General features: G+C 39.6%; 1 protein-coding gene across 1 annotated transcript in view; it reads left to right on the top strand.

The window, feature by feature from the left end:
• Window positions 1-12327, top strand: part of mtor (mechanistic target of rapamycin kinase) — a 234675-nt gene that overhangs the window by 50641 nt on the left and 171707 nt on the right. Inside the window, exons 14-17 of the mRNA XM_078425527.1 lie at window positions 2021-2143; window positions 2286-2369; window positions 7780-7872; window positions 10051-10185. Coding sequence (XP_078281653.1) covers window positions 2021-2143; window positions 2286-2369; window positions 7780-7872; window positions 10051-10185 — 435 coding nt within the window. The remainder of the gene's footprint in view (window positions 1-2020; window positions 2144-2285; window positions 2370-7779; window positions 7873-10050; window positions 10186-12327) is intronic.

Genomic DNA, 12327 nt, shown 5'->3' with positions numbered 1-12327 from the left:
CTGTTTTGTTTTCTCATTTTCCACCAATATCATTCTGCAGTTAGATGCTTGGAATCTTACCCTGCAGACTTTTCATTCTGTTTTGAGTTGTAAAATCTAGATGCCTAACAGAGCAACTGGATGTATTGGAAATCAATTCATATTTTTTTAAGAATAACACTAACAATCGTTATGAAATATAGACTTGCTGTTCTGATTTAAATAAAATTACATCGATGAAGCATTATATAAATGGGGCAACAGATGGGGCAATCAGAAAGAGAGGCCTGGGGTTAGTAACTACAAAGTATAATCAAACCATTTCTGCTTCCAAAATGGAAATGCACCATGACACAATGATATGAATCAGAAATAGTTGTGCATGCTATGATAACATCAACAATCTATTGCAATAACCTTGCAAGCAGGAACTTATTTTTAAGAAATTAATTTTAAGATAATAACAACAGAAAATACTGGATGCATTCAACAGGGCAGGCAACATCAACAGGGAGAAAAATATTTTCGGGTCAATAATCCTCATCGGAACTGGGAAAGTGAATGGTTTTCAACATGAAATGTTAGTTCTGTATTACTTTTCAGATATGGTGCCTGACCTACTCAGTGCTTTTTTTGCTGCTGTTTGGATATCTGGCATCTGCAGATGTCTATTTTTTGGATTGGTTTGCTAAATGGCCTACTCCTGCACCTATTTTCTATGTTTCTATGTTTCTAAATGAGCGAGATGCTAAATTTCAGAACAGTGAGAGAATGGAACATCTGAGTTTTACTATATTCTTTAAAAAAAAAACAGAGTATCGTTTAAATATATCAGACCAATCTAAAAAGCTATGAAGTGAAACCCATGCTTTCCCCTTGTAGCCTTTCTTGTGCATTGGAAACTGATGGAGATTGACTGGGTTGTTTTCTGGCCGTCCATACCAGGAAGGGTACATGGGGCCTGCATCAACATGGGAAGGTACTGGGGCTTCACCTTTCCCTGCTGCAGTCCAGGAAGAATTGGAGCACATCCGTATCAGGCCCTCACAACTGTATTAAATGCGGCATCTTTTGTGCTTCTGCATTTGCGCAAAAATTCCAAAGTTGTTGGCATACAGGAGGAAACGTTGACAGCTACTTTATCCATGCAATTTTTTGCAAAGAGATTATAACCTCATGCAGTGCCAATTTTTCCCGTTTAATAATATTTTTATTCTACCCTATTTTTCAGCCAGAGTGTGAAATGCTCTTGATAATGTGCAGATTGAAGAGATATCCAGAATATTTTCTTATTGCCTTTGATGTTAAAGCTGTTTGTAGAACCAAATCTGAAAGGCTGACAGTATTTGGTAATTTACTTAAGGATGTCATAATGTGCGTTCATCTTTTATATGCTTGTAACAAGATATTTAATACTTTCAACTATATATTTAGTAACCATATAGGTACTGTTTTACAAATGAATTGTGCAGATTCAGATTTACGAGGAAGGCCTCTTTTGCAGGTTTGCAATATCAAGACGTCATTAATATGTATTTTAATATAAAGTAACACTGACAAATATAGTGGCCTGGTAGCCATTATAATCAAAACTTTTATTTCCTGTAACCTATCTCACAAGGAATCATTTATGGACAGTTTCATTGTCCATTTATGAACAGTATCATTTATGGACAGTTATAAACAGAAGATATCTTGTGTGGAAACAATGATTTTACTTTTGCTTTTATCCTTGAGACTCAAAGGTTAATAGAAGCATTGGTCTAAGAGTTTAGGTCTTTGTTAATTGAGAATGAAAAGTTTGTATTCACCCAACCATCATTTATCTTGTGTTGTGGAGCATTGGGAGAACCTTCTTGGGATTGTTAGAGCTGCTCATTTACAGCAACTCTTCACACTGTAGATTTCTTTTCAGTTTTTATAATCTAAAGTTGTCTCAGAAGCTTTCCAAAATGAAAATGTGATGTCCTATATAAAAAAAACTCACCAAAATTAAAAGTAAGCTAACTTTGTTTGTTTTTGATTTATTTGTTATTCACAGATTTTAACTGAGCTGGAACACAGTGGAGTAGGTCGAAACAAAGAACAAAGCGCCCGAATGTTAGGCCACTTGGTTTCCAATGCCCCTCGCCTTATCCGGCCATATATGGAGCCTATTCTCAAGGTGCGCGAGAACATATGTGGTTTCTTACAGTGGTTGTTTGTGTAGAAAGATGAAATTGTCATTCATGCTAACACTGCAGTATTAGATTGTATGTAAAAATGCTGCATATTTACTCTTATGACTTGTTTATATTTCCTTTCAGGCTTTGATTTTAAAACTGAAGGACCATGACCCTAACCCTGGAGTGATCGTCAGTGTCCTGGCTACAATCGGTGAACTAGCCCAAGTAAAGCCATTGTCATAACTTCTCTGTAATACGGTTTTTTGCATTTATGGACCTCCAACAAATTATAAAATGTGTAACAAAATATTGTTAGAATGAAGTTGACTATACTAAGGAAAACCATACACGTTTATGACATACCTTAATTCAAGAAGAACAACAATGATAACCCATGTAACCACAGGCCCATTAGCCTTCCGTCAACAGTATGGAAATTGTCAGAGAAAGTTAGAGGGGACAAGATTTATATGTCTGGAAAGACGGGGTGAGTGGGGATGTAAGAAAATAACTGCAGATGCTGGTACAAATCGAAGGTATTTATTCACAAAATGCTGGAGTAACTTTCAGAGAGAAGGAATGGGCGACGTTTCGGGTCGAGACCCTTCTTCAGTCTGAAGAAGGGTCTCGACCCGAAACATCGCCCATTCCTTCTCTCCCGAGATGCTGCCTGACCTGCTGAGTTACTCCAGCATTTTGTGAATAAATACCTTCGGGTGAGTGGGGATGGTCAGCATGGTTTTGTGTGGGGGATATCCTGTCTCATTCATTAGATTTGAGTTTTTTTGAGGAAATAACAAAGATAGGAAGGAAGGCGGGATGGTAAATATTGTCTGTACGGATGGATTTTAGTTAATAAGGCCTTTGCCAAATTCCCATCAGTCTAACGACTGATCCAGAAGTTTGAGGCACAAAAGGATATAGGGTGAGCTGTTAATTGGATCCTGAATTGGCTTGATCACGGGAAGTAGCAGATAGTGGTGGGAAAATGTTTCTTTGACTTATAGTCTGTGACCAGTGAGTGGTGTAATGCAGGGATTGGTACTGGGATATGTCCTATTTGTGATATATATTCAACGACTTGGATGTGAATGTCCAGGTATGATTATTAAATATGTGCTTGATAAAAATACTGCTGGTATTGTAGATAATGAGGAAGGTCGTTCAAGGCTAGTACAGAGTACAGATTAAATAGAAAGTTTGGCGGAGCACTGGCAGGTAGAATTTGGGCCCAGCAAGTGCGAGGTGATGCATTTTGGGATGTCGAGTCGGGATAGGATATAAAATGTGAATGGTAGGCCACTTAGAAATGTAGATGAATTGCAGGACTTTGGAGTCCAAATTCATAATTCCCTGAAAGTGGCAAGACTTATCCTGAAAGTGGAGAAGGTGATAAAGAAGGTGATAAAGAAGGAAGGAGAATGGGGTTGAGAAGGAAAAATAGATCAGCCACATCCCCTGGCAGAGCAGACTTGATGGGCCGAATGGCCTGATTCTTCTCCTATGTCTTATTGTCTTATGGAGTTACAAATTTGAGAGTCACATATAGGGTAGATAGCCAAATTCCTTTTTCCTTTCCAAGGATAGGGGCCTCAAAAACAAGAGGGCATAGGTTTAACGTAGGGAGGGAAGATTAAAGGGAACCTGAGGGGTTAGATTTTTTCCCCACATGGAGTGGCTGATATCTGGAATGCACTGCCCGAGACATTTAGACCGTGACTTAAATAGGCATGATATACAAGAATACGGTCCTAAAATAGGCAAATAGGATTAGTGTCGATTGGCAAAGGGTTTGGCATGACTATGAGAAGTTGTTTCATGATGGCCAAGATCAACTCAATCCTAAACCAATTTACCAGATCTTGATATGAAGCCTTGCAGGTTATGATTCTTCAAATGGATCTGTAAGTGCTCTTAAATGTTGAAGGTTTCTGCCAATTGTCTTGTCAGTCAGCACATTCCAGATCCTCAACACTTTTTCAAAAGGAAAATATTTCTTCTGCCCTCTAATCATGCCATTAGTTAATTCATATGAATGTCCTTTGGTTGTTGATCTCCCTGCTATTTGGATCCTTGCTATCTATTTTAGACAGGGCCCTTGTAATTTAAAGCACCATTATTAAATCTTCTTTCAGCTTCAGTTATAAATAAACAAAGCAACTTGTCCAAACTTACCTGGAAGCTAACATTTTCCATTCCTGGAAACATCCTTAAACCGTCTCTATTCCCTCTCATGCAATCTCTTCCTTCCTTGAAATGTCGAGACAAAAAACTTGACATAGCAACTCGGCTATGGCGTATCTAAAAGTTTCAGCATAATCACGAAGAAACCGGGAAATGCAGAAGATAGATACAAAGTGCTGAAGTAACTCAGCAGATCATGCAGCATTTCCAGATGAAAAGGACAGGTGATGTTTTGGATAGGGAATCTTCTTCAGGGAAATCCCATTGCTGGCTTACAAAAAAAAGACACCAAATGTTGGAGTAACTCTGCGGGTCAGGCAACATCTGTGGAGAACTTGGCAAAGTGACGTTTCGGTCGGGACTTGATCTGAAACATCACCTATCCTTGTTCTCCATCGATGCTGCCTGACCTGCTGTATTACTCCAGTTCTTTGTGGCATTTTTGTAGCTTAATTTTATTCTTATATTGAGTAACAAAGGAAAGTAATTGGTATTAACTCAGAAAATGCTCAGACACCATCAGTGGTGGAAATGGATTTAATGTCTCAGGTTGTGACATTTTCAGCATGATGATTAATGTTTTTTTCACAGAAAGAGGTCCTTTATTATTACTTAAGCTTTCTGAACCACCTTGTCTGTCTGTCCCATTACTTTCTGCCATGTGCAGCTTCTTCTGATTCTTCACACTTCTCGCTATATTGCCACCTTGTTCTTGACTTCTTTGTCCTTTCCAAAGAGTTTTCAGGATGGAATCCCACTTACCATTTTTCTGACCAGTCCCTTTGATATCCCACTCATACTCTGCAGCTTTATTCACTGTCCATTATGCTGCTGATACTTGATCCATTTGCATACCCATGTCGGCGCGGACTCGGTGGGCCAAGTGGCCTGTTTCCGCGCTGTCTTTCTAACCTAAACTAAACTAAATTAGCAAAAGGCTCAAAATTGATCCCATGAATCCCAAACGAAAGAGATCTCAGGTTATAAAAATATCCTTTGTTTCCTTGGGTTTCATGGAGTTTTATTTTTCTGACCAGTTAGCCATCCAGGCCTTCTCATCCAGACTTGGAGTTCAGCAGTGGACCTGAATCTTGGTTAAATTACGAGCATTTATGCTTCATTTTATGTGGAATCCTCTGCATATTCTGACCTGGCATGAGATCTGAGCCCCCATTGATTTTAGTGGGGGTATTTGGCAGCAAGTTCCGAGGCAAAGGGGAAGTTTCTGTTTTAATTATTTCACTTCAGTTTAATGTTAAATAGCAGCTTGTATTCAAAGTTGGCTCAGTGACAGGAAGCAAAAGGGTGATGGATGTTTTTATGAATGAAAGGCAATACCTTGCTTTTTGTATATTGATTTAGACAAATGTAGTAGGTAGATAGAAGAAACATTGCAGCTAGAAATACTGGATACACAGTTGAGTAGCAAAGCATGAGACGTCAGGAGGATAGACTCATGGAAAACATGACACAGAAACACACAGAATTTCATCAGTGTGCCTCCATCTAGTGACAATGAGATACCCGATCTACTCTAATTGCCATTTTCCAGCACCAAGTCCACAGCCCCGTAGATCATGGTTCTTCAAGTAAGCATCTAAAGTATTTTCTAAAAGTGATAAAGTTGTCTGCTGCAGCCATACTTTTAGAATGAATTCCAGATCTCTGCCACCCTCTGGCCAGAATATCTTTTCCTCATCTGCCCTCCGAGGGATTTGGAAAGAGACATGATAAACTTTCAGTTGCTTTCTTTGGGACAGAGGAGCATGGGGGAAGACTTAATTGGGATGGTTTTAAATTATGAGAGGTGTAGACTGATCGATTTCTCTAACCAGAAGGGTAAAAACCAAGGTGCGTAGATTTAGCACAATTGGCAGAAGGATCAGCGAGTCGGCACTGACCAGCGATCCCTGCACATTAACACGGTCCTACACAAACTGGGGACAATTTACATTTATACCAAGCCAATTAACCTGCAAATGGAATTCTCTGCCTCAGAAGGCAGTGGAGGCCAATTCTCTTAATGCATTCAAGAGAGAGCTAGATAGAGCTCTTAAGGATAGCGGAGTCAGGGGGTATGGGGAGAAGGCAGGAACGGGGTACTGATTGAAAATGATCAGCCATGATCACATTGAATGGCGGTGCTGGCTCGAAGGGCCGAATGGCCTCCTCCTGCACCTATTGTCTATTGTCTAAATGTGGATGCCTTTGGAGTGTTGGAGGAAACCGAAGATCTCAGAGAATGCGCATGGGGAGATCGTACAAAACTACATACAGACAGCACCTATAGTCGGGGTCGGACCCAGGTCTCTGGCGCTGTAAGGCTGCAACTCTACCGCTGTGCCACTGTGCTGCCCTTCAAATTAGAGGGGAGATGACAGCCATTTTAAATATATATATTTTTATTGAGCAGCACCAGTGTACAAGGCCAGTGTCGTGGCAGTGTGGAGAGTGCTGCTGCCGCTCAGCTTAGAGTTGTGGGTGCAGTCCTGACCTCTGGTGTCTGTGCAAAGTTTTCACCTTCTCCATGACCACGTGGGTTCCCTTTGTGTGCTCAGATTTCCTTCCACGTACCATAAAAGCTTGCTGTTCGGTCAATTGATCGCTGTTATTTAGACCCTCTGTATTTAACGGCTTGGAAGCTAACTTGGATTTGGTAGATAAATGGCCTCTTTCTGTGTCATTTTAAGTGTACGAACCTGCCCAAAGTGTATGAACCTTTGCAGCTGGCAAAGCTGGTTTTTGTCGTTTTGCCAACTGGCAAAGGTGTCAGGAATGTTTCGCAGGAAGAGCTTCCTCAATTCGTAGCCTCTGGTCTGAGCATTGCTGGAGTCTGGGAAACTTTGCATTTGGTCCTCATGCATAGAGCTGTGAGGATATTGGGGCAGAAATTCACAATGGGGGCAGAGGTCCAGTATAATCTTGTTGTAGTTTTTAACCTTCTCACTATGGCCTAGGACTCTTAACATCCAGATTTGCATATTTATCTTCTATTTATTGCTGGCAAATAGACAGGATTTTTCAGGGTTTTAGCTACGTTTGATCTTCAATGTTAAATAAGCCACCGATACCTTTTCAAGTAATGCTCTTGCAATTGTAAACTGTCTTTTTAATTAGTGAAAGTACAAAAAGCTTTTTACTGTACCTCGGTACATGTGACAATAATAAACTGAACTAAACTCTGTCTCAGTCTGAAGAATGATCTCGACCCAAAACGTCAACTATTCCTTTTCTCTAGAGGTGCTGCCTGACCCGCTGAGTTACTCCAGCATTTTGTGTCTATCTTAAACTAAACTAAAACTGTTTTGCTGTGTTTTTAAGACAAGTATCTTGAATGTAGAACGGAGACTTGCCAGTTGTAAAATGGAACATTTTAATATTGAATAATACAAATCCATGTCCAGTTGATAGCCTTTATTTCAGCGGTTTAAGTTAATATTTATTCCTGCAGGTGAGTGGGCTGGAGATGAGAAAATGGATGGATGAATTATTTCCTATCATAATGGACATGCTTCAAGATTCATCATCACTTGCAAAGAGACAGGTAAACCATTTGCATGCTTGCTAGTGTGTGTTATAGTTGACATTTGCATTAACAATGCAAAGGATGATGTGGAGGATTTAGAAAATTTGCAAACTAAGCATTTTCATTTTCTATAATACATGAGTGTGTCTCTATGTGAGAAAAATCATCATTATGCTGAAAATAATCGTTAATGTTGTTACTTGAATCTCGTATCCAGTACGTCAAGTGCTGAAATGATTTTTCATGGTGCTAATTCAACATGAAGTGGAAACACCGTTATTTTACAATTACAACAAATGCTGTAAACCTCATGGTGAAGTCATGTTTATTTCACATCTTTGCAAATCATTGTAGTCAGTTGCTAATGCAAGGTGAAGCCTCAATACTTGACAGGCAATAGTACATATATTATAAGTCTGATGACAAAAGAATTGATATGGGTTCGTCAGCAGTGTGTGGATTAACCATGACCATTCTAAAGCCCGGTTCCAAAAAGCCTCTAGGCCAAGCAGTAAAAATCCAGTAGGAGTATATTAACTACAGGGAAAGAACAACAATAGAACTTGACCACTGTTACAGTAAATTAAGAGTGCTTTATATACAGAGTACATGTAAAGTACAGTAATTGTGCAATAACTCCAGTTAGAAATAGTAGGAACACAATAAGCAAGATTTAATCAATTTCAATTGAAAATAATTTGCACAACAGAACTGTTCCTCAGAGGATTATACTGTACTGCCCTTTTGACCACTGAAAAGTAACTTGCTTGAAAAGCTGGCAAACGTATAATTAGCAAACAATTTTCAAACATGACTAAGTACTCATAAGTAGTAAGCAATGTACTGTGTGGCACGTTGATGCTTTCATTCATTCTCTGTTTCACAAACATTCTCTTGCATCACACGATATTTTTTTTGCACGCCCTACTCTGAACTAGCTGACCTTAAAAACACTAAATCAATGTCAGTCACTGAGCAAAGTGGTCAGGGCGAAGCACAATTTGTCAACACACCAGATCTCGTGGTATTGAATGTTTCCAACCGTGTGGATAGGAAAACCAGAATCATTTTGTCTTTAGATTCAGGAGAAAAATAAACCCTAGCTCTTCTTGCGAAATTGATTGCAAGTTTGTACAGCGGAGGCCAATCGTGGAATGTAACACCTACAGATCTGTTTCATTACTTCTTGTAATGATAACAACAAATGCACACCCTAAAACTGAATCTGTGGCGCAGAGATCTGCCCAACTGGCCTGTTTGGAAATCTTTTCTGCTTGCTTTAAATGCACTGCTTCACCTCCTCCTCTTAAATTATTGTACCTCAGGGCATTTATCTTTCTTTCCTGCAGCACGGAATAAAAAATGAAATACTTAATTTTGTTTTCTCTGACAGCAGCGTGATTTTCTTTTTTTAATTACATTCCATAAAAACGTAAATATAAATTCAATGAAATTATTGGGAATCAAATAACATTTATCTGACTAGGCCCATTCTATGATTATAAAAATCTTGCAAAAACTCTTCTGCATTTCCTCCATCTTGCCTTGCACAGTCCCTAATTAATTTTAGACAAAACCTTTTGTTTAAATAGTGGTTTTGTACACACTCTTAAGTTTAAGAACTAATTGGTTTACCTCAATTGCCATTCTATTGGTGAAAATAAATATAATATTTTTTGTCAGCATTCCACTTATTTAAGCAATTCAGAGTGGTTGGTCAATTTGTGTGTTTTCTAATGTTATTTTTAAGTGCCACAAAACATTTTCAGTTTTTGAATAACATGCAGGGACCGACCTTTTCACAGTTGCGCCCTCTGAAGAGAGGTTTGGATGACTTTCAGTTTATGTTCAATATATCTAGGTTAATCGATAAATATGATAAAGTTATTTTTATATTGACTATTCTCTTTGAATGTATCTGATTTTTTTTTGCCTGCCACTACCTCTCTCTGCCATTCTCCTGCTACTGGTACTTCTTCCTCCTTTCTTCTTTCTCCGCCATGATTCTACTCACTTATCCCTTCCCTCCCATCCCTGTCCTCTCCTCTGCCCTTTCTCCAACTCTCTCCTCACCATCCTGCTCCGACTATCCTTTCTTTTTCAATAAACTGTACAATTGGTTCTGAAGCGAGCGAGCAGAAAGCATATATTGTGTACCAAAGGTTGACCGCTGCTATTTCTATGTGAATTGGACAGGTGGCACTGTGGACCTTAGGACAGCAAGTAGCCTGCACTGGCTATGTGGTGGAGCCTTACAAAAAATACCCATCCCTTCTTGAAGTCCTGCTAAACTTCCTGAAGACCGAGCAGAACCAGGGTATTCGAAGAGAGGTAAAGCATGAGCATGTCAAAGTGGGTAGACACAAAACGCAGCGGGACAGGCAGCATCTCTGGAGAGAAAGAATGGGTGACGTTTCGTGTCGAGACCCTTCTTCAGACTCTGCCTTCTCTCAGAGTCCGATTCCTTCTCTCCAGAGGCGCTGCCTGTCCCGCTGAGCTACTCCAGCATTTTGTGTCTTTCTTTGGTGTAAAGCAGCATCTGCAGTTCCTTCCTATACATGGAAAAGTGGTATTGATTTAAATGATTTTTTTGTGTGAAGAGAGCAGTAGAGACTGGGAAGATAATAAAAATGGAGTTTCACTCTTTTTTTCAGTGATCGATAATTCCACATTCTATATTCGAGAGAGAAATCCGTCCTTGATTAGATTTATCCCCCAAGTATTTTGTCATTACTCCTCTCTGAAAATCTGTGTGTGTGTGTCCAGATCTGGGAGGTAACATAAGAGGAACATACCCGGTGTGCTAATTTTCCTGTCTTTGCACCTCCATCTCCCCCATTCCTCCTGTAGTGACTGCAGCATATTGGAAATCATAAGGTGGAACTCTCTTCACCCATCTGTGCCTCATGGAAACATAGAAACATAGAAGATAGGCCTCATGATGGTGGAGAAAATATTAGCTTGCGTTCACACCATGAAGTTGCAAAAGTCTGTGGATGCAGCAGTTAAGACCATGTGTTAACATGTGGTCAGGAAGTATACAGTCTGGTTCCTTGAGTAACATCATTTTTGATAAGAAATGCTTTTATGGGCTATTAAACCAGTGCAATACATTGGCCGGTTAGCAGCAGGCACAGTGAATTTCTATCTCTGGGCAATAAATATCATGCAATAAATTTTTGCGTCCCCATAAAACACTTTCACTGATGTGTTATGTAATAAAGTGCTTGTAAGATCTAATCTCAACGCCATATATCATTCAAATGCATTTCTCCCTGGTATCTCAAACATGCATTTATAACTCATCTTTTTGAATGTTTTACACCAGCCCTGCAGGGCAAGGCCAGGTAATCCCTTCATGTGAAGACTAATTAAAAGATTGGAAGATTGTGGGAAAAAAAAGTCTCTGGAAGATTGTGTTGTATTTCATCTGTAAATTAATTGAGTTGGAATTTTGAAGTTAAAATATAGGCTCGTCATATACAGAATACAAAGCTTTCTTCTCATTCGATACCGAGATACCGAACGAAATTACATTTCCAGCAGTCACAGAACACAAAAAAGAAAACACACGACCCCAACAATTTTATTTTTTTCCCCGTTTTTAGAGAGTTTTCAGTTCCACAGCATGGAGACAGGCCATTTGGCCCACTGAGTCCACGCCAACCAACAATCATCCCTACACTAGTTCTATCCTACACACTAGGGACAATTTACAGAAGCCAATTAACCTACAAACTTGCACGTCTTTGGAATGTGGGAGGAAAACTGGAGCTCCCAGAGAAAACCCATATGGTCACAAGGAGAACATACAAACTCCGTACAGACAGCACCCGTAGTCAAGATTAAACCCAGATCTCTGGCGCTGGAAGGCAGCAACTCTACTGCTGCGCCACTGTGCTGCCCTTTGGCATTTATGGGTGAAAAGAGTTTCAACTTAGGATTTCCAATGATAAATTCCAGACATTGTGTGTTTTACAAAGTTATACTTTTTTTTCCTTTTTAAAAGGAGATGCTTTAGATCAATGCATGAATTAGCTTACTTACTTTGAATTAAGCTATTAGGCCCATCAATCACAAGCCAATTTTGAACGGATAAATCTACTTACCCTGTCCCCCGGCTTATTTCCCTGAACCTCTGCAAGTTGTTTCCTCTCATGTTCCTTTTGAACATTTTGTCCCATTTGCCTACAAGAAATATTAATCTATAGTAGCCTGTTAACCAATCTTTAGTTATGGGAGGAAGCTGGATAGCTCAATTGAAACCCAAGCAGTCGTGTGGGGAATGTACAGACGCCACACAGATGGCACCCAAGCTCTGGATTGAACTTGTCTGGGAGCCCTGACTCTATGCTTGATATGACACTGAACCACAAAGTTCCAGGCTCACTTCTAGTTTGTCAGCTACCAACAGGAAGCACCAACAGTAAAGAGAGGAGAACACCAGCGGAAGGATCTCATTGATAACCAATT

This window comes from Rhinoraja longicauda, chromosome 30 (assembly GCF_053455715.1).
Source record: "Rhinoraja longicauda isolate Sanriku21f chromosome 30, sRhiLon1.1, whole genome shotgun sequence".
Classification (NCBI taxonomy): domain Eukaryota; kingdom Metazoa; phylum Chordata; class Chondrichthyes; order Rajiformes; family Arhynchobatidae; genus Rhinoraja; species Rhinoraja longicauda.
The sequence above is the reverse complement of the archived record's forward strand: the minus strand, read 5'-3'. Positions and strand labels throughout refer to the sequence as shown.